Here is a 21,663-nt window from a genome sequence, read left to right on the forward strand (position 1 = left end):
TATTTTAGTTCTGCAGATTTTTCCATTTAATTTTTATTTTTATTTTTATCAGCATTTTTCCATTTAAATATTCTGCATAAAAGTTCGCTATATAATGCGTGGGAAAAAACGATTGCATCAGTGAGAAAATAGCATCCAGTTAAAAACATTGAAATTTTCCTCTGTTCTATGGTAGTAAAACTGAATAAGAAGAAATGGATTACCTTCTATTAGGTTGTGGTTGTGTGTTTATTCACTTCATTGGGTCAGACTAACTCCTTATAGCTTATAGGATGCGTATAATGAATGAGACGCACAAGAACACAGATCCTCTTTTCCCCAAATAAATCTGATTGGTTTATTTAAATTTAGCAACTATATCGTTGCATGATTGAGTCCCATGCAACACATAATAATTCAAACCATACTTGCCTCCTATCTTTTGCGTAATTTCCACCATGAAATGACAACTTGATACTTTTTATTTCTCACTATCTTTTTGTTTAACATATCATACTTATCACATTTAATTCTTCTCTTTTCTTCCAGTTATTTCTTATATTCTGTACTCACGTCACCAAACATTTTCTTTCATAACAACTGTCTAACCAAGTTACCAAGTATTCAAACTTTAATTTACTTAGTTGTGAAAAACTAATTCATTTCACTGACTCAGCCAGGTTGCATGTTTTCTGATGTTCATATATAGGTTGATTTTGTCACTAAAGGTGATGTGTGTACCCACAAAATACCAAGCAATTTTTTTTTTGTAGCGTAGGGTACTCAATGAGTTACTGAATACTTACTTTTAAAACAATATTTAGTTATGTGTGTATTGTCTTCATGCCTCTAACCCCAAGTAATCATGTGCCAAGTTGCTTCCCGAGGTTAAAAATGAAGCACAGTGGATAAAGTTAGAGGCAAAATTCTTTGAATAATATATAATACTACAGAAGGTGCTAGTGTTATAATTTAACAGCACATATATGAAACTAAGAATCTGTATATCAGAGTTGATTATACGTCACATGAACCTTTGAGATATAGCATGGGCTCTTTTAGGCTTACGCGGCGAAATGGATTACGTGAAATACAGCTTTGTTTAATGTTTAAAGCTTTGCAACCGTTGGGAATCTCATTGGCTGTTAGCGGATTGTCAACGGCTTCACCACTATAAATACAACACACTCCTTTCACAACTTCACCATCACTTCTCAAATCAACTAGGTTTTTTTCTTTTCACTCTTTGGTTTGCTATAAGATCTGTTTCTTTACTGTTCCCCATTCAGCGTAGTGTTAAGGCCAAATGGGTGATGTTGAGGGATCTCCAGGAAGCTCCATGCATGGAGTGACAGGGAGGGAACAAACCTTCATTGCCTCGGTGGCTTCCCCTATGGTCCCAACTGACACCACGGCAAATTTTGCTTTGCCAGTTGATTCTGAGCACAAAGCCAAGGTTTTCAAACTGTTTTCCCTGGCCAACCCCCACATGAGAACCTTCCACTTGTCTTGGATATCCTTCTTCACTTGCTTTGTCTCAACCTTTGCAGCAGCTCCCCTTGTCCCCATCATTCGTGACAACCTCAACCTCACCAAAAGTGACATTGGGAATGCCGGGGTTGCTTCTGTCTCAGGCAGCATCTTCTCCAGGCTCACAATGGGTGCAGTTTGTGACCTCTTGGGCCCTCGTTATGGCTGTGCCTTCCTCATCATGCTTTCTGCCCCAACTGTGTTCTGCATGTCGTTTGTGGATGACGCAGCAGGATATATAGTAGTGAGGTTCATGATTGGGTTCTCCTTGGCCACTTTTGTGTCATGTCAGTACTGGATGAGTACCATGTTTAATAGTAAGATTATAGGGCTTGTGAATGGGACTGCTGCAGGGTGGGGAAACATGGGTGGTGGGGCCACTCAGCTCATTATGCCCGTGGTGTATGAATTGATCAGAAGAGCTGGGGCTACTCCCTTCACTGCCTGGAGAATTGCCTTCTTCGTTCCAGGTTGGTTGCATGTCATCATGGGGATCTTGGTCTTAACCCTAGGCCAAGATTTACCTGATGGAAACCTTGGTGCCTTGCAGAAGAAGGGTAATGTTGCCAAAGACAAATTCTCCAAGGTTAGCCTCCTTATTATATTCATCTCTCCATAACTGTAAATTGTCACATTTTTACTTTCTATTTTCAAGCATTTCTAAAAGAACTTAATACGATTTCTTTGCCTACAATTAATGATCATAAAAAAGTTAATCAGGAAAAATTGGGCAAATTTTTGGGAAGAAAAAGAAAGACTTTCAAGCTTTAACTCGTTATCTAATTTGGCTTCATTGTGTTCAGGTGTTATGGTATGCCATAACAAATTACAGGACATGGATTTTTGCCCTCCTCTATGGATACTCTATGGGAGTTGAATTAACCACGGACAATGTCATTGCTGAGTATTTCTATGACAGGTTAGTTCATTCATCATCGAGTTCAAGCAAAAAGCCTCAAGTTTAATTGATTTATCCACACAAACATAATATCTCTCTCACAAAGCATCTTGGAATACAATATAACAAACCTTTTACTTTCCCACTAACTGATTCTCTCTACGATGAACCATATTACCAATGAATAATGAACTCTGATATGATAAATACTTTAGTTTCTATAATAATTATTTTTGTAAGTAATTGGTTAATTTGATATAAAACAGGTTTAATCTGAAGCTACACACTGCTGGAATCATCGCTGCTTCATTTGGAATGGCAAATCTCCTGGCTCGTCCCTTTGGTGGATACACTTCTGATGTTGCAGCCAGGTTGTTCGGCATGAGAGGCAGACTTTGGAACCTGTGGATCCTCCAAACCTTAGGAGGTGTTTTCTGCATATGGCTTGGTCGTGCCAACTCACTTCCCATTGCAGTCTTGGCTATGATCCTCTTCTCTATTGGCGCTCAAGCTGCATGTGGTGCGACTTTTGGCATCATTCCTTTCATCTCAAGGCGTTCTCTGGGGATCATATCAGGTCTAACTGGTGCAGGTGGCAACTTTGGGTCTGGTTTGACCCAGTTGATCTTCTTTTCAACCTCTAAGTTTTCTACATCCACTGGTCTCTCCTTGATGGGTGTCATGATTGTGTGTTGCACTCTTCCTGTGACTCTCGTTCACTTCCCTCAGTGGGGTGGCATGTTCGTCCCTCCTTCAAAAGACATCAATAAGTCCACTGAAGAATATTATTACACCTCTGAATGGAATGAGGAAGAGAAGCAAAAGGGTTTGCACCAGAGCAGTCTCAAATTTGCTGAGAATAGCCGTTCAGAAAGAGGTAAGAGAGTGAACTCAGCCCCAACGCCACCCAACACAACTCCAACCCACATCTAGCTTCTCCACTTTGCACACATCGCATTTTTAACCCTTGGACGAAGATCTAACGAACAAAACTTGTTCTATTTGAAAGTTGATTGATCGGGATAAAATATGAGTCATCTGATCTAAGTCAAGTGGTTCTGAATTGCGTGAATGCTGAGAATCTGGATGCCATATGCTTTAGGCTGTAAGGTACAACTACTGTAGTAGAAAATAAGTAGTTTTTTTAACCAAAAATATGTTGAATAGTAATGATTCTTGCGCTTTACCTGGTGTTTCTATGCAAGAACTTGCGTGTAGATGGGTTATATATGCAAGAATGAATCGCTGTGCCAAAAATAAGTGATGTAAACAATAATTAATAAAGCACTGTGTTTGAATTTTTGTTGTGCAAATGATATGTACTCATTATGAGGTGGGCACGTTGAATATTCTGCCTTGTAATAGAGATTCAGAGTGGGGAGTTGTTAGCTGGTGAATGCATGGTGTCAATTCACTCTCAATCAATACGTCAACACAGATCTAGATGGTGGGCATTCTAGTTTAAGTAGATGACGTTTTATTAATTAGTGGAATGGAATCAGTAAATGAATTCATATATTAATTCCTAAACTCAATTATTGTAGATTTGTTTAAGGAAAGTTGCCTAACATCTGACCAACACAATGTGATTTCCTTAATTATTAACTTGGCTTGGGTTCAGTGTGAACTGCAAAGTGTTGCATAGAACCTTTTTGCAAATTTTATTTGTGCTTACATGGATAATATGCTTGCGTCTGCTTTAGAAAAAGAACGATAACCAACCACTATTTGTCGTATGCTAAGACTATGCTACTTCCTGTTCCATTCAATTCCAACTTCTTCGGACGGCAAATACTAACATTTGTATTTGACAGTATCAAGTGCCATGACAAAGTACAAGTCTGATATATGTCTGCGAGCTATTGTCAGTTTTTGGCACATATATGAAGTATTAGTATTTTCATTCCAATGGAGAAGATGAGGATACAAACAAAGAAGAAGCCAACAAGGTTTGAAGCAATTGTACTCCATTAAATTCATTCCTCTATTCACTAACTTTATTGAATGATCATTTGTGGATGTATGCTAAAACAGTTTAGACACCTAATTGGCATATTTATCCCTCTGTGGGGGTCTCTTTTATCATGTCATATTAAAAAAATTAAAATGATACGTAAAGAAAAAATAATATAGGCATTATATAATGTAACAAGAAATTAGGACATAACACCAAAAGTAGAACCATGGTCACAATTATGGAAGCTCATTCAATTTTATTGATTAACTTGTTTGAGAGATGGTGTTGTGGGTGGTTTTTTTAGGTAATTGTTATGATAAATTTTGTTAATATGTGTTTTTTCTGGTGTTTTGTACATACATAACTTGTCTTTTTATAATAGAGTTGGAATATTTTTAAAATACTTTTTATTTATTTATTTTTTGTTAATAAAAAAATATAACAGACAAAGAGATAAAAAAAGAATAATGAACGTCCATGGTGTTTTATATTTAGAAGTATTCCCAACTTTTTTTTTCCTTAGTTTTGTATATACTAAAACCATGTATTCTTAACAATGTATACATGCTAATACTCTCCCTATAGATGAAGGAAAGATCTTTATCATTCAATCCTTTTATAAATATATATATATATATATATATATATATATATATATATATGCTAATTAGTCATTCTTCTTAACATAAGAAAGAGATATAAAATTTTGTTGGACATTAATGAGTGAAAATCTATTTCAATATTTTGTTGTTTCATAAAAGACGGACTTTAATGTGACATTTGTAATACCAGATCTTGATATACAAACATTTGGAATCAAGGTATATTGTTAAACTCTCTTATTCTTAACAATACCTCGTAACTCGTACACACCTAGATTTCACAATATCCATATATAACAAAAGGAATGTGAATTGAGAATATATTTTTATTTCATTATTATATTTTTAAATGGAGAATACAATGTTTTTAAATAAATAGTCTCAGTAGATTTTTTTCAAATTCAGATTTATCTCTTCATAATAACTCCTATATTATAAATTGCCTTCAAAATTAGAATTATACTGTAAATGATGTTTAATTTATTATGGTCTATTCAAATTCTCCTTATAATAAAATTGATGGTTTTAAGTTTAATGTTTAACAAGGATGAGCCTTTGCCGGTTTCGTGGTGCTCGAGTGTTTCTAAATTCTACCTACTAGAGTATACTTCAATGTAATTATTTGTGGTCTACTTTATCAGGAATGTCAAGAAAGTAAGACAAAAGGAAACTAAACTTCTATAACCATTCTTCATCAGGGAAAAGACATTTAGTTGCAAAAACCAACCTATGTGCATAATCTGAATGGCCATCCATCAATTTGCAAGAGGAGTATACAGAGTGTGCATGTTAGTTCAACTCAAATTCTATTCTATCAAGACCCCACATTTTAAATCTAACACCTCTCTAAATGCAGCAAAAGCACACTATACACTTCCATTAAAAAACATATACATAAAATTTTGCTTCATGCAGAATAGATCACGGAAATCAAGTGGATGTGAATCTCTAAAAGCGTTGAGTTCATTATGTTGCCTCCTTCTGAACCATGACTTCAACAAGAGCATGTGTGTAGACTGTAGTACTGAGGAGGCTTTTTTTTTAGCAAGGTTGAGAGCATGTAGTTATAAACTACAAACTTAGCTTTCCACTGCCACCACAGGTTGAACAGGATCGAGCAGAAGAGCATTTCGTACAATAGCTCCACTTCTTTGGAAGCCTGGTATAAGTAATCGAGTTGAATTGCTAAACAGAAAAAATAAATATTTGAGGAAAAGATATGCATGAAAATAGTACCTAGATGTGAATCGAGTTGCCATATTCTTGGCTTCCACTCTTGCCTTCTCAGAACTTTCACCAGAACGTTTCCTAAGAACGAATCCTTCACCGTTGCATTCAGAGCATATACCAGAACCTTCACAATCTTCACATGCTTTGAATTGAATCTTTAATTTCAAAAGAAGAACTTAATTTAGATAAACAGTGTGGAATTCAGCACACAACTTAATCATCGTTTTTTCCTTCTTTCTCAATCCTAGCCCAATTCTGGCAATACCATCAACGAATTATCTATGTTGTCTTGTAAAATGAAATGGGTGCATAAACCAACTTGGGGAATGCAACTACCAAGTTATAAGAGACATGAAAGATCAACATTATTAATATTTCCACGAAATTTCTATAGTGAAACAGAATTAGTAATGTCACATAAGCAATGTGAATTCCGCTAGTTCAATATATACATTGCACTAAAACTACAAACTGCAACAACAATTGAAAAGTTTAGAAGTAGAGAAGCACTACGAAGATTTTTCATGTTATTATTTGGACAAGCAAGGTCGTTTTTTAGGGGCATGGCATATTGCTGAGTGTGTAAGTAGAACTAATTAATTTTCTGATACTGGTAATGACGAGGAGCTCTGACCTGTACTGACTCAGAAGTTTTGGATCTCTTTACAAGAAGAGTAGCTGCTGCACCTACGACAGTTACAGCTACTGCCACTGAAGCTGCAGTCTCAGCCAGTGCAGAGGAAACGGTGGATATTCTCCTTCTTTGCAGTTGTAACTTCACATCTACTAAAGGAATATAAAATGAGATTAGCAAATCAAGCTTTCCCTTTGGATCACAGGGGTGAAATTACATCATTAGAACCAATTTTAACTCCAAGTAACGGGTAGTTTTCATTACAAATCACTAATTTCATGAACAGAATCTGTTCAGTCATTTTAGGCAGTGAAACAAGTGATGCAGAATGCTAGAACTGCAAGCAATAAATGAGTAGAATGGCTTATGGATAATCATTTGAGAGTCCTTGAATAGTTTCAGGCTAACTCAACCTTCACAAAACTATCTTTTAAGATAAAGTTTCAACTCTACTTAGTTGATTGAAATCTCTATTGACTACTGAGAAAAATAATCATTTTTATGTTTCCATTGTTAGAAATTTGTCAAATAATGTTATTCATCAAAAAAGAGGGAAGATCCTAAAACTTTTTGTAGAACTAACTATTAACAGTGAGATTTATAAACAAGTATCTTGCAGATGTCATAAGCGAGCATTTTGAAGTAAATATAGTAGTTCAGTTCCCTATTGAAACTCAGAATTTTGTTCTATCTTTAAATGGTATATTTAAGGTGTATTCCTAACATGTACTGAGTTGTGTATATTGTTGTTCATCTATCTTAACAAATACTATCAAATAGTGTGTATTAAATTGAATTCAAACAAAAAAAATTGAAGAACCCTCAAACAGCATTGATTGTATCAACAGTTGAAAGCAATATTGTTGTTGATCTGAGAAACGGTGAACGTGAACTACACGGCTACACCTACCAGAACTAGTTCCTCCTCCAAAAGGATATCAGTGAATTGGCACGGTGGTTCCACCCAACAGAAACTAAGGAATACGTTATACTCAATTCACACACAGCATCTTCAATGCATACCAAATAAAACTACTTGGTTTATTAAGTTTCAGTTACCACATAAATAAAGAAATGAGCAAGTACAAGGAGGATTGATGAAGAGCAATAAATACATAGAATAGATTATTTTATTTAGGAAAATAAGAAGAAAAGATCTTACTATGAGAGTGAGTGTGAGAGAAGCAGGGAAGTGATACAGAGGTAGCCATTCAGATAAATGTGTTGTTTCTGTCCACCCACTACTACTTTCTCTGCAGCTCACTTATCATCTTCACTCCCACAATTTCCAAAAATAAATGTTTTAACATTATTGTATACCAAAACTTTTGTGTTAGGTTTTAACATTTCTCTCTCTCTCTCTCTTTGTAATATGTACTTTTTTATATTTTGGTTTCTTTAGAAATATCTTTTTAAAATAGTCTTTGTAATTTTTTTTATTGTTTAAATATTTGTAGTATACCCACTCTTTTGTTTTAGTTTTTATAATAGTATTTACTTCTTTTCTAGATAGTTTCTTTCGAAATTATTGATAATGACTAAAAATAAATTATCTACCTCATAAACATTATATGGAATAAAATAATAAAATTCAAAACAAAAAAATAGCAATAACTAAATTAAGAAAACAATATATTAAAATATATAGTTAGATGATATTATTTTTTTACCACATTCTATATTTCTTTCTCTCTCCCTCTTTTTAGTTTCTTATAAAACCGTGTTACGGAAATAATTTCTCTTAACGGAGAGAAAATGGTGAGCAGTGAGCGAACATTAGGTCTATAATTTAAAAAAAAAATTATTAAAATAAATTTAAGCATGTTATGTAAATATCTTTAAAAAAAATGTATTAAAAACGGATAGCGTTTTCTGCATACGCAAAAATTAGCACAAAACTACTTTTTTTATTCATAAAAAATTGGTTGTATTAAAAAATTACAATAATATCAAATACACTCCCCCAAAATTAATACGAGATTACGAGACAATTCTAATAGTTTATGCGGGAAAAAATGTGAGACAGAGTAAAAATAAATTGTTTATTAAATTTCCATGAAACATGTACACGTGTTTTTTAAGCCTCATAACATAAGAGCTCCTTACGGGATTAATTTCTAACAAATTTCATAAAGGATTGGATTCTTGTGTAAATAAGGGAGCATAAAATAAGTAATTTAAATCCTTAAATAAAATTAATTAATGATATTTAAATATAATTATAAATATATGCATAATATTTATATTTATTTTATCAAAAACTAAATTATTTATTTTATTCTCTAAAATGAATTATTCACTTTTTATATATATATATATATATATATATATAACAATTCATCTCCCAAAACATATTAAAATAATATACAAATATATTTTCAAAAAATCTTATAGATTTTTGGGATAATCACATCAATATTAAGTATCAGTTATTCATCACATTTAAAACAAAATAATTACACGAAAGGTAAACTAACATAAAATAAATTATAGGGAAGGCTTGGTCTTGGATTACGTCCAAGTCTCTCTCTGGTTTGTTCTCCTTTTCTGAGTGGTGTCTCGAACATTTGGTTTGTATGACGATGATTTCTTGATTTATATTTTAACTCAAATTTTTTGGGTTGAGTTATGATTGTTTTGTAATTCTAGGCGTCTGGCTATGCGAGTGTTGAGATGAAATTTCTTAGCTATTTTATGTTTGTATAAGGGTTGGACGACCCCTGAAATGGTTCACATTTATTTATTTTTTATTGCCGACAAAAAAAAACATAAAATAAATTATAATTTATTAAGATATAATTGTTTTTATACACAATTAATTATCTCATAAATCATTCAATTAAATAATCAAGACTAATACCCAACTTATAACAAAATCTACTTAAAATCTCAAAAATATGCAATTAAGATAGCTTACTCTATATAGTAACTCCATATAGTAAGGTAGTTTACTCCAATAGTATTGTGTATAAGTGTCTATCAATTTTTGACCATCTAACATCTTAATTTACATGATTTATATTATCAAAAAAGTTTGGATATCTTCTTTTAGTAATGAGTTACAATAATCAATACCACAACAATCATATTAGACAAAATTATCAAGTAACTATTTTTTCTCAACTAAATCAAACAATACATCTCTTGTACCAAACTCGTGCAAATTTCACTCATTTCATGTCATAATAATCATTCAATCATATGACAATAAATATATTAAAGAATTGAATTGAACAATAAATATGAGTTTATAAATGGGGTTAAATATATTTTTCGTCCATGTACTATAACATAAAATTGGTTTTCGTCTCAATTCAAATTTTAGACCATCCAGGTACCTATAGTATTGAAATGATTGGAATGAGTCATTTGGTGTGTGTGAAGTCATTGTTATTTTGTTTCAAATATTGTTAGTTTTTTTTTTCAAAAATCGTTATTGTTTTGATTGCAGACTAATGCTCACTATAACTACTTTTTATGGATTGATGAAGTTGAATCTCAAATTGAATCAATTCCACATACATAAGGACTTATTCTAATCATTTTCATACCAGCACTTGATGGTCTAAAGTTTGGACCAGGAATGGAAACCAATTTCATGTTATAGTATAGGAACGAAAAACATATTTAACCCAAATAAATGAATTTCTTCGATATCCACATATGCTTTTATTCAACGAAAAACATGTCAATTTCATATAGTTTTATTCACTATGAACTTTCAATCAATATATATTATGAAAAGGAAAAAAATTTCAAAAACCAAAAACATGATGTATCCACATATTCAAATTCAAATACAAGTATTCATCAATAGATCAAATCAAAAAAAGTTTATCAAATACACACTAAAATATTTTAAAGATCAATCCAAAACTACATCTAGTTAAATTTCAAATCAAACTTAGGATTATTTCCATCTTAATTACTTGACATTTAAATTAATTTAAATAATTTGTAAAATTAGCTTCTCTTATCTACTTAACTTGCTTGTTATAAAATATAAACTTTCAACAATACAAAAATCTCATATATCCTCAAAGTAGTATGGCTATGGATAAGTCTAAACTAACAACCATCAGATCATCATAATAAACTTGAAGTAACATAAATTATATACCCCTTATATAATTTATATATATATATATATATATATATGCTAAACCCCTCTTGTGCAAAGCTAAGAGGAAAAAAAATTGTTTGATTTCAATGAAAAACCTTATAAATATTAAGATTATTACAAAATAGACTAAACTTGATCTTCTCTTAATTGGTAAAGTTTAAACAAATAAAGAATGTAAAATTGCTTCAAAATCTTTAAAAAAGATAAATGAAATAGCTTTTTAAAGAGATAATCATTTATATGAAAAAAAATGTTTCATTTTTTATTTATCATATAATAAACTTAATTTAATTGAAATATTATATATATATATATATATATATATATGAACATCATCAAATAGCAACTAAATTTAGAGACAAAAAATAATTAGTCAGTATATTGACTCAATTGGATATTATTTAAGAGATAAAAAAATTATTGATATCTAAAGTAGTTTCTATTATTAATAAAAATTTATGAAACAATTTTTAAATTGGTATCTAAATTAGTTACCAAGATTTTAGCTACTATTATTTTAGATTCTAAATTAGTTTCTAAAATACTAATAGAGACTAATTTAGAATACAAAGTAGTAAGTAACTAAAACCTTGATAAGTAATGGTTAAACACAAATTTAAAAACTATTTTATAAATTTTTATTAATAATAGAAATTATTTTAGATACCAATAATATTTTAGTTTATAAAAGAGTATTTACTTTAGTTAAATAATAATTAATTATTTTAATTTTTAAAATTAATTTTTATTTAATGATTTTCTTGTAGTAGTGTGAAACAATAATTTTTTTTCAAATTCAACTATTGCCTTTATAATTCATTTAAGCCATTATTAATTAATAAGAGAGAAAGTTTAAATAAATATTAAGATTTTGATCTTTTATTGTAAGAAAAATGTTAAGCAATAGTCATATTTTTTTATAACAATAAAGAACATCGAAGCTTTTATACTTAATATTGCTTAAAAATATATAAAATATAGTTAATAACTGATTTTTCTATTATATTTTTTCTTAAAAAAATAATATATAGATAGTTATTTTAGCATACATTTTATTTAAATTAATAAATACATCTAATAGTTTAGTTTGTGTTATGAAGATAAATGAATGACAAATGGACGCTCTAACAGTGTTAAGATAAACAAATTACAAAACAGTCGTATATGTCACATGTGTGTCAGAGAAGGTATTCATGTTAAACGCTTCAATTCACGAACACTTCGAATACTCATAAAAACTGTATTTAAACTTTTTTTACTTTATAGTAACGCAAATAGGAATATCGTAATAATAAGAAAAATATAATATTTTATTGCAACATTTTAATCCTTAAATTCTGAGTTCTTCCTTTTTATTTGACATTTATATAGTGCTAACTTAAATGTATTTTTTTTATCAATTACTAAAATTATATTGTATCCTAAAATTTTAAAAAAATTCAGGAATATTGTTGTTTGATTTGTGTCATACCCGTGTCTAATGTAGCTTCAACTTGTGACGTGCTTCCCGTGAGCAAACTAATTTTGGCGGTGCCTTCGGAGAAATTAATGTATAGTTTCTCAGCATTATGCGTTCGTAGTCCAATGTTTACATGAATTAAATGAGTATTTCAATTTACAGAAAGATAAATAAAAACTTACTGCATATTTTGTAGAAATTGGTAATAATAAAAAAAAACATCTACGCTATTTGATTTTTGGCTGTTCTATTATGAAAATTTACCACCCTCGTTTTTCACATTTTGTTTGGTGAATGTGAATCATAAATGGTACAGTTTGCACATTTTATGACCTTTTACTCTGGGTGGTTCAGCTATGCGTGAGGATTTGAAATACTTCTTATGGATTCTATTACTTCTAGTGCAGATTAGTTTTGTGTAATTATTGGTGTCAGTGAAAAATGGTTGATGAACATTTTTTGAGAACTACTTCACAGAGTATGTTAGAAAGTAAGAGTTTATGTGTGAAGGAAATATAGTGGGTCCAATTTGGTGATATGAATCTATGTGTTGGGTGTGAGTAGCTGTGGCCAGTGTCAGTAGTTAAACTGCACTATGAAGCCCATGGCTATTAAATTTCAGACCCAACTTAACCAATTGTTCCCAGGTTGCATAAACTTTGAAAACAGATGAGGCAAACAAAAGGGTTCATGTTCTTTTTGCTTCTCTTTAAACATCACAACATTTGCATGTCACCTTGTACTTGTTGAATCATTTCAATGGATATTCATATAAAATGTGAACTGATTAAAAGCCAATCGATTTTTAGAGTGATTATATGGACTAAAACATTGCAATGTTTTTTTCAGTTTATGTAAAATAGTTACTGAGATTTTCATTTACAAATTTATCTAAACCTTGTCTAAGCCTTTAGATTGATCTGGTTCATTAGGTGGCCAACCAATATAATGGGAAGTAAAGACTACAGTGATAGTGATAGTGATGATAGAAATTGTTAATCAATCCACTTCAATTCTTACACTGACTCATCAACAGCCAAATTAGAGATTCACAACACACTCATAATTGTGCTATTATGTTACCTACAATGTTCTTTAAATGGTTCCCCAATTGGTTGGAAATATATCAATTATTTTTCACTAGGCAACATGCTGCTACACTTTTTTTCTTCACTTTAATGAAGAGAGAAGAGTATTAGCAGTATATTGTGTAACATAGATTTTATTGTGAGACATATGCTAACTAATTGTGAACAAAAAGAAGATATTACTTGGATTAAAGGGCAAAAAACAGCACAGATTTGACTGAGTGCAATAAACGTGAACTCACGAGCATCCTCACTCACAACACAGAAAAAAAAAGAGCACCAACCTCGCCAACTCACCTCCACCACCCCCCCAAAGTTATGGCGTACCACCAATGAGCTGTGCATACCTGCATTCAGTAGCTATTCACGAGCCTATTTAAGACTCTTGTTCTTAACCCCTGAACAACAATCTAGCATAAAACCCCTTCTTTCTTTCACAGACTCAAACCAAAGAATTCAAGTTCAAAAAATTTAAATGTCTCCCCCTACTCATATCTCCCTTCTGACCCTTCTCCTCGTCCTCTCTCTAAATTCCCTACACATCGCCATGGCTGCAAGGATCATCCCCCAAAGTGCTCCCAGCACAGTTACCAGGCCTCTCTTTTTATCCGAAGCTGAAACTTATTTGAAGCCACACCTTGGTCGCAAACAAAATGTGTTCCGAGGGGGACAAGTGAAGAATTGCTTGCCAAAAGGGTATAGGCATAACTCAGCTCCAAGCAGATTCGTGAACTATGACACTCTGGGCTCTAGTGGCTGTTCTGGAATGCGTTCGGAGAAGCCACGAGGATGATGATGCCATGCTGAATGGAGAAGAGTTTCAAGTGTTTGTAAATGGTTGGGAAGATGAGAAAATTGTGTCGTTTTGGTTCGCGTTTTGTGATTGATATTTATTGCAATTTTGAGGGATGTGCATAGGCAAGGTGAAAATGTTAGTATTGTTTTCTTGTTGTGTATAGTTCAATGTGTAGAACATTGACAAAACATGAGAAACAGAGATGTTTTTGTTTTTGCCGAGCCATCACCATATTTGCCATGCATAGTGTCCTAGCTTTACGCTAAGCACGAGTACGTAATAATGCCAAAGGAATAAATTATATATATACCATGTACCACCCCAATAGGGTGATGTGATATTATACTATGTAATGTTTTACATGTTATCGTGTATTACAATATATTAAGTGTGATTTAAATTTTCAGTTTGTGTACTCATTTTTTTTACTGGGTTTCTTCTTGTGTTTGTTTTGTTCTACATTAGAAGAACAAAACTTATAAGAGTGTCGTCCTTTCCTCAAGCATCAACTTCTAACTCGTTCTATTCTAATAAGGGGAAAATATGATTTTTATTCATAGATACGTAAGTTTAGTTTTAATTTCTCTTAGGAAATGTTTTTTTTTTGTCTTTTTAATTTTGAAATACACTACTTTTATTCCTCTTGGCATATTATCTAAACCACTTTTTTTCCTTTATAAAACATTATTTAAATCACTTAGAGATTTAAAAATAATACATTTTGAAATTAAAACGATTAAATATTATTAAAAAATTAAAACTAAATTTACCTGTTTTAAAAAAAATAAATAATAAAATATTTTTCCTTTCTAAGTACAAATATTGAGCACACTAACTCTAGGGTGGGGCAAAATAATGCCAATTATGAGCTTATGTACATTTGATTGAAAAACAAAGCAAAGCTTATGCAATGTTTTCGTTAAGTAAGTAATAATAAAGCATAAACAATGATAAAAAAAGAAAAGCAGATTAGTACCAAGTGCAAACGATATCTTAATTATTTGTCAAACTATTTTTTCTGAGTTTCGATATTTTGACTCTCATTTTATCTCATACAATAATAATATTTTATTTTTAATATTTCATTATTAAAATGATTGTTTACAAAAATTTGGTTGTCAAAAGATATGTTGGCAATTGATTCTCACAACAATCATGTGAAATCCAACAAGTATAATAATATCCAATAAATTGATGACACCCAAGGTACCAAAACTCACGGAAAAAAAAAAATACTTGGGAGGTAACACAGTAATCTCCAAAATTAAGTTGATAAAGTTATAGTAATGACCCGGCTGAACTGAAATTAGGCAACAAGCTAAGAATGATATGCTCAATTATTTTCCAACATAATAAGAAATTGGTCCATCATATAATTATTTGATATCCAAGTTTTACAAAAGCCAATACTAGTGTTGGTGTATGAAAATTAAAATCTGAAAAAAAAAGCCTTAAAAATACGTCTTTCGAGCAAACTATTGAAAAAAAAAAAGCTAACTATACAGATCATCTTCTTCAGCCACAGCAGCAGAAGTTGCAAAGGGGTCAGATCCAACTGTCGTACCACTAGTATCTGGAAACCTAAAATCACTTCCAAAGCCTCGGGATTGTTGTAAGGTCTGAGCAAATGCCTGGTATTTACGTATATCAGCATCACTAACACTCCTACGTGCAAACTTCATTGACTCTTCAAAATGAGCAGCCTTGATCTCTGCAACATCTTCTTCATTGTCTTCGTCCATGGCCTCAGGGTTTTCTCTTCTCTTCTTCTCAAGCTCTATGTCCTGAAAGAAACCAAACAGATATATATCCAGATAAGAAACTCATTGAGCAGGTATAGGAAAAGAATCAGAATCTTGAATCAAAGGACAAGTGAGAGGTGTGGTGTGGTGTGCCTCACTCCATTCCAAATTCATGTTTTCACACTTTATCCACTAACTCTACAAAATAATACCTTTTCTATGTTTTCTCTAATAGCATATTTGCATGCCCGCTGGCATATCTCTGTTATATCAGCGCCACTAAAGCCTTGAGTATACTTAGCTAGTGCTCCCAAATCAACATCTTTTGAGACAGGTGACTTCCTCATGCATGCCTTGAAGATTTGATAACGGGACTCCTCATCAGGAAGAGGAATATAGATCAGTTGATCTAGACGACCAGGCCGAAGAAGTGCTGGGTCAATGATGTCAGGTCGGTTGGTTGCCCCAATTATGAACACAGTCTTTTTGGCAGACATGCCATCCATTTCAGTAAGAAGTTGGTTCAGAACTCTATCAGCAGCTCCACCAGCATCCCCAACACTACTTCCTCTCTACAACAATGACACGGTGAATAAAATGAGTGCACGCACAAAAAATTGCAAAGGTATTTATTTAATAACATCCAAAACATAACTTTGGTGTGTGGAATCATTTGAATATTTTAAAACATGTTATAAGCAATAATAAAAACAGATACAACAGAAACTCAGTTTAATATAAATCAAAGGGCATACTAATATGACAAATTAATATATGATAAAAATAGAGACCTGGGTAGCAATGGAATCAAGCTCGTCAAAGAAGAGGACACATGGAGCTGATTGTCTGGCCTTGTCAAAAATTTCTCGGACATTGGCCTCACTTTCACCAAACCACATAGTGAGTAATTCTGGGCCTTTCACACTGATGAAGTTAGCTTGACATTCATTGGCAATTGCTTTGGCCAACAAAGTTTTCCCACATCCTGGAGGACCATAGAACAGAACTCCTTTTGATGGTGACATACCAAATTTCTCAAATTTTTCAGGGTGCTCCACAGGATATTGAACAGTCTACACCAAAAAGTTAAGATCCTTTTAGATTATATTGATATTAAACTAAGGAAAAATGTTTAACCAAGATAGTTGGGATTTATGACCTCTTGCAGCTCACGCTTGACATTCTCAAGACCTCCAATATCTTCCCAGCTGACATTAGGCACCTCCACAACCTTTCAACAAAAAATAACTAATTAGGGGAAAGAACATTAAAGACAGAAACTCTCAACAGCTAAAAATGTTTTAAATTTAATCGAATTAAAAAAAATACTAACAGTTTCTCTTAAAGCAGATGGATTGCTTGTTCCTAACGCAGTATGGAAATGTTCATTTGAAACTGCCATAGAATTCAGTATTTCAGCATCAATACTCTCATCTTCCAAATCAATGACATCCATCTTCTCCCGGATGCATTGCAGAGCAGCTTCAGTGCAAAGGGCAGCAAGGTCAGCACCAACATATCCATGAGTATCTTTTGAAATTCTCTCCAAATCAACCTACAGTAAGGGAACCATTACAGTTAAATAAAAAAAGAAAAAGAAAAATGTGCTAAACAATAAGTACAACTAGAAACAAAGCTTCACATGTGCATTTACAACAACCTGCTTGGACATTATTCACATAAAGAGAAATTTATATTAATCCATAGAGGTTAAGAGTATACATGTTGCAAGTTAAGAGTACACACGTCAAGGTCTTGACTTTTTGTGGCTCCAGGACAATAATAAATATAGGGTCCTTATATATACAAATTTTAATTTTAACATGTAAACATTAAATTTAAAAAAAAACAACACACTAAACTCTTTTAATTTTTTTAAAGTAATAGATAAGGGCCCCGTATGTATACAAAATTTAATTTTTACAAAAAAAAAAAAGGTAAAAAAATTGAAACAAATGTATTTTTTTTTAAATAACAAAGCTAAAAGTCTTTTTGGACTCAATGCCAAGGCACCTCTAGACTATCAAAGGAACCGGTCCTGCACTAAGTTAGTCACACCAAAAAGAGAGAAAAAAAATACAAAATCACCAACATAAATGAAAGTTAAGCAATGCTGAACTTACATCATCTGAAAGCTTCATGTTTTTGGTATGTATGCGAAGTACTTCAAGTCTCCCAACTTCATCAGGAACACCAATATCAATTTCCCTATCAAATCTACCAAACCTTCTCAATGCAGGGTCAATGCTATTTGGCCGATTTGTAGCTCCAATAACAATAACATGTGCACGAGATTTCAACCCATCCATTAGAGTCAAAAGTTGAGAAACAATCCTCCTTTCAACTTCACCGTGTGTTTTTTCCCGCTTGGGTGCAATAGAATCAATCTCATCAATAAATATGATGGAGGGGGCATTCTTTTCAGCTTCTTCAAATGCTTTCCTAAGGTTACTTTCACTCTCTCCAGCCAGTTTGGACATAATCTCTGGTCCATTAATACAAAAGAAGAACGCTCCTGTTTCATTAGCAACAGCTCTTGCTATCAAGGTCTTACCAGACCCTGGGGGTCCATACAGCAGAATTCCTTTGGGTGGTTTCACACCAATTGATTTAAAAAGTTGTGGATGTCTAAGAGGAAGCTCTACCAACTCACGAATCTGTGCCATTTGCTTCCTGACGCCACCCACATCATCATACCCAACCTCATCCAGCCTTTCTTCATCTTCTCTTTTCACAGGTTCCCCCTCACAGAATATTTCAGTGTCTGGAGCAACCACACAATACTCCCCAGGATCAGTTTCAATGACCTTAAACTCTACACTTCTCATCCCTCCTCGAACCATAAATAGATCTCCCTTTCTAACAGGACGATAAGCCTCCAAGAAATATGCTGCAAATGATAAACAAAAATGTAGTTAAATAAAACCTCTTATACAACTACAGAAATATGTAATGGAAAGGTCATCAAATCAAATCCCGGCAACATTAATAATCCCACCCCATCTGTTCCAATAAAAACGGCGATAAACAATGAACATGGAGGAAAAATAACGTCATTATGAGTACGTTGGGTTGGCCTTACTTGAATTTATCTTAAAAGCACTTTTACAAGTATTTGGAGCAACATGTGACAATAATTAATAATATATTCACAATCTGTTTTCACCTTATTTTTATAAATTTATCACAACAAAATGAAATTAATTTAACCATATTTCCTCTTTGATTATTGAAGCAACTTGTAAATAAATATTCCATGTTAAACACTAATTCAATTAAAACTTAAGTATATTTTCTACCCAAACCCTTCTTTTCACGAAGCAAATCTAACGGGGTGCAATTTGCTCAAAAACAAGGTGTAACAATGAAAACCATAACCCAACAAAGCACAGACAAGTGGCCGAACAAAACAAAATACGGGAACAAAGTATTACATTATAATAATCATTAATCACAACCTCAAAAGTGGTAAAAGAAAAGAAGGTTTGACTCACGTTTCAAATATGCATCAAAGAGATTGCCAGTGACACCTTCAATGGTATCATCAAGGGGAAGAATGTGGACACGCTTCCCATACAGAACATCAGGGCACGTATGCACAGACACAACATCGCCAAGACGAACCCTCAAATTCGACCTAACAACTTTGTTCATCCTCAACTTGGGCTCCTCACAATTCTCGTCTGCAAGAACAATGCAAACCGTGTCCCTACGTTTCTTCCCCTACACCACATACACAATAACAATAATAAAAAATAAAACTTTAATAAACAAATAAACAGATAAGTGAAACCCAGAATTGGAGAATTGAACGAACCTTGATGAGGATAGTATCCCCATGAAAAAATTGATTTCTCTCCATGGTTTGAGGGTGCATTGAAACCACTGAGTTTTCATCCTTAAGAGCTTCGTCGATGATCAATCGGTTCGGCGATTTCTTCCGCTCGAGAATCGCTGTCGAGAAGTCTTTCTTCCCAGAGTTCCTGAAATTCGATTCCAAAAAAAAACTCAAATTTCTTTGCATGGGTAATTAAACATTTGGAAAAAACAGAAGAAAATTAACGAGGAGGACGAGTTGACTCACGAGTCGGAGGATTCAGCATGGTGAGCCATTGGTGAATGGAAGATGAAAGCAGAGCGTGAGACAGCAAAACGCAGAGAAGAGGAGAGTGGTGGGTGAGTGATGTTGAGGGGTTCTCCTCTTGTAACTTTATATAGGAATTTTATTGATAATCGGTTACAAATAAATTATTTTAATCTTTTAGATCTTTTTAAATCAAGCAAAGTAAATATTAAATATATCTAAAATCTAATAAATATCTCTAAAATCTAATATATCTAAAATCTAATAAATATATCTATAATATAATTTTATTTATCTTTAATGTTCTGTTTTAACTTGGAAGAAAATAAAGAAAAAGAACGAATTTAAAAATAAATAAAAAATTGAGTTATTTGAATTAAAATAATCGGTAAAGAAAGTGGAGAGAAATTATATAAAATTTGCAAATAATTTGACTAATGTGATTATTCGAACTTTTAATTTTTTTATCAAAATATAATTAATAATAAAAAATAATTTTAAAAAAATTAAATGATTAACGATAATTATATAATTGATGCTCTATAAATATAAATATCATATAATATATATATATATATATATATTATATTTAGATATATATTCGTAATTGATAAGTGATTACAATTTGTACTGACTTTTAATTTCTTTTCTAAAATATAATTATTAAAATAATATTAATAAAAATAGTTTTAAAAAAATTTAACTGATTCAAAATAATTATATAATTGATGGTGTATATGAGTATAATATAATATCTATCTTTTATATTTTATATTTAGGTATATATTGATAATTGATAATTGATTACACGTTATAGGCACTTTTAATTTCTTTACCAAAATATAGTTATTAATAAAACAAGAATAAAAAAAGTTTTAAAAAATTTAATTGATTAAAGATAATTATACATGGTGTATATAAATATAATATAATATATATCCTTTTTATTTAGGTATATATTGGTAATTGGTAACTGATTACACTTATACGGAATTTTAATTTTTTTACTAAAATATAATTATTAATAAAAAATAGTTTTAAAAAAAATTAATTGATTAAAGATAATTATATAATTGATTGTCTATATAAATATAAATATAATATAATATATATATTTTTATATTTAGATATATATTGGTAATTGATAGTACGGACTTTTAATTTCTTTTCTAAAATATAATTATTAAAAAATATTAATAAAAAAATTTTAAAAAAAAATTAAGATTAAAGATAATTATATAATTGATGGTGTATATAATATATATATCTTTTATATTTTATATTCAGGTGTATATTGATAATTGATAACCAATTTACTTTTAATTTCTTTATCAAAATATAGTTATTAATAAAATATTAATAAAAAATAGTTTTAAAAACAATTAATCAATTCAAAATAATTATACAATTGATAATTGATGGTGTATATAAATAAAAATATAATATAATATAATATATATTCTTTATGTTTAGGTATATATTGGTAATTGATAACTGATTACACGTTGTACAGACTTTTTTCTTTATCAAAATATAATTAT

At 31.5% G+C, this 21,663-nt stretch overlaps 3 protein-coding genes across 4 annotated transcripts; 1 reads left to right on the plus strand and 2 right to left on the minus strand.

Moving 5' to 3' along the window:
- The first annotated feature begins 1,181 nt into the window (after positions 1 to 1,181).
- On the plus strand, positions 1,182 to 3,720 carry LOC137830603 (high-affinity nitrate transporter 2.1-like). Its single transcript, XM_068638051.1, has 3 exons — positions 1,182 to 2,095; positions 2,313 to 2,428; positions 2,674 to 3,720. Exons 1-3 carry the CDS (start codon positions 1,286 to 1,288, stop codon positions 3,338 to 3,340), a joined length of 1,593 nt encoding a protein of 530 aa, XP_068494152.1. The 5' UTR covers positions 1,182 to 1,285; the 3' UTR covers positions 3,341 to 3,720.
- Positions 3,721 to 5,621: 1,901 nt separating this feature from the next.
- On the minus strand, positions 5,622 to 8,186 carry LOC137827894 (uncharacterized). 2 transcript variants are annotated; one of them, XM_068634267.1, is made up of 4 exons: positions 7,993 to 8,186; positions 6,831 to 6,979; positions 6,203 to 6,351; positions 5,622 to 6,125 (listed from the first exon to the last, which is right to left on the minus strand). In XM_068634267.1, the coding sequence occupies exons 1-4, from the start codon at positions 8,039 to 8,041 to the stop codon at positions 6,038 to 6,040; spliced, it is 435 nt and encodes a 144-aa protein (XP_068490368.1). In that variant the 5' UTR covers positions 8,042 to 8,186; the 3' UTR covers positions 5,622 to 6,037. The 2 variants fall into 2 exon arrangements, with proteins under 2 accessions (XP_068490368.1, XP_068490359.1); XM_068634258.1 differs by having other exon boundaries at positions 6,831 to 6,982; positions 7,993 to 8,175.
- Positions 8,187 to 15,633: 7,447 nt separating this feature from the next.
- Positions 15,634 to 20,277, minus strand: LOC137824016 (cell division cycle protein 48 homolog). Its single transcript, XM_068629438.1, has 9 exons — positions 20,123 to 20,277; positions 19,856 to 20,021; positions 19,533 to 19,761; positions 18,162 to 18,928; positions 17,372 to 17,593; positions 17,198 to 17,269; positions 16,830 to 17,111; positions 16,251 to 16,610; positions 15,634 to 16,080 (listed from the first exon to the last, which is right to left on the minus strand). The coding sequence occupies exons 1-9, from the start codon at positions 20,149 to 20,151 to the stop codon at positions 15,790 to 15,792; spliced, it is 2,418 nt and encodes an 805-aa protein (XP_068485539.1). The 5' UTR covers positions 20,152 to 20,277; the 3' UTR covers positions 15,634 to 15,789.
- Between the last annotated feature and the right edge of the window lie 1,386 nt (positions 20,278 to 21,663).

This window comes from Phaseolus vulgaris, chromosome 11 (assembly GCF_000499845.2).
Source record: "Phaseolus vulgaris cultivar G19833 chromosome 11, P. vulgaris v2.0, whole genome shotgun sequence".
Lineage (NCBI taxonomy): Eukaryota > Viridiplantae > Streptophyta > Magnoliopsida > Fabales > Fabaceae > Phaseolus > Phaseolus vulgaris.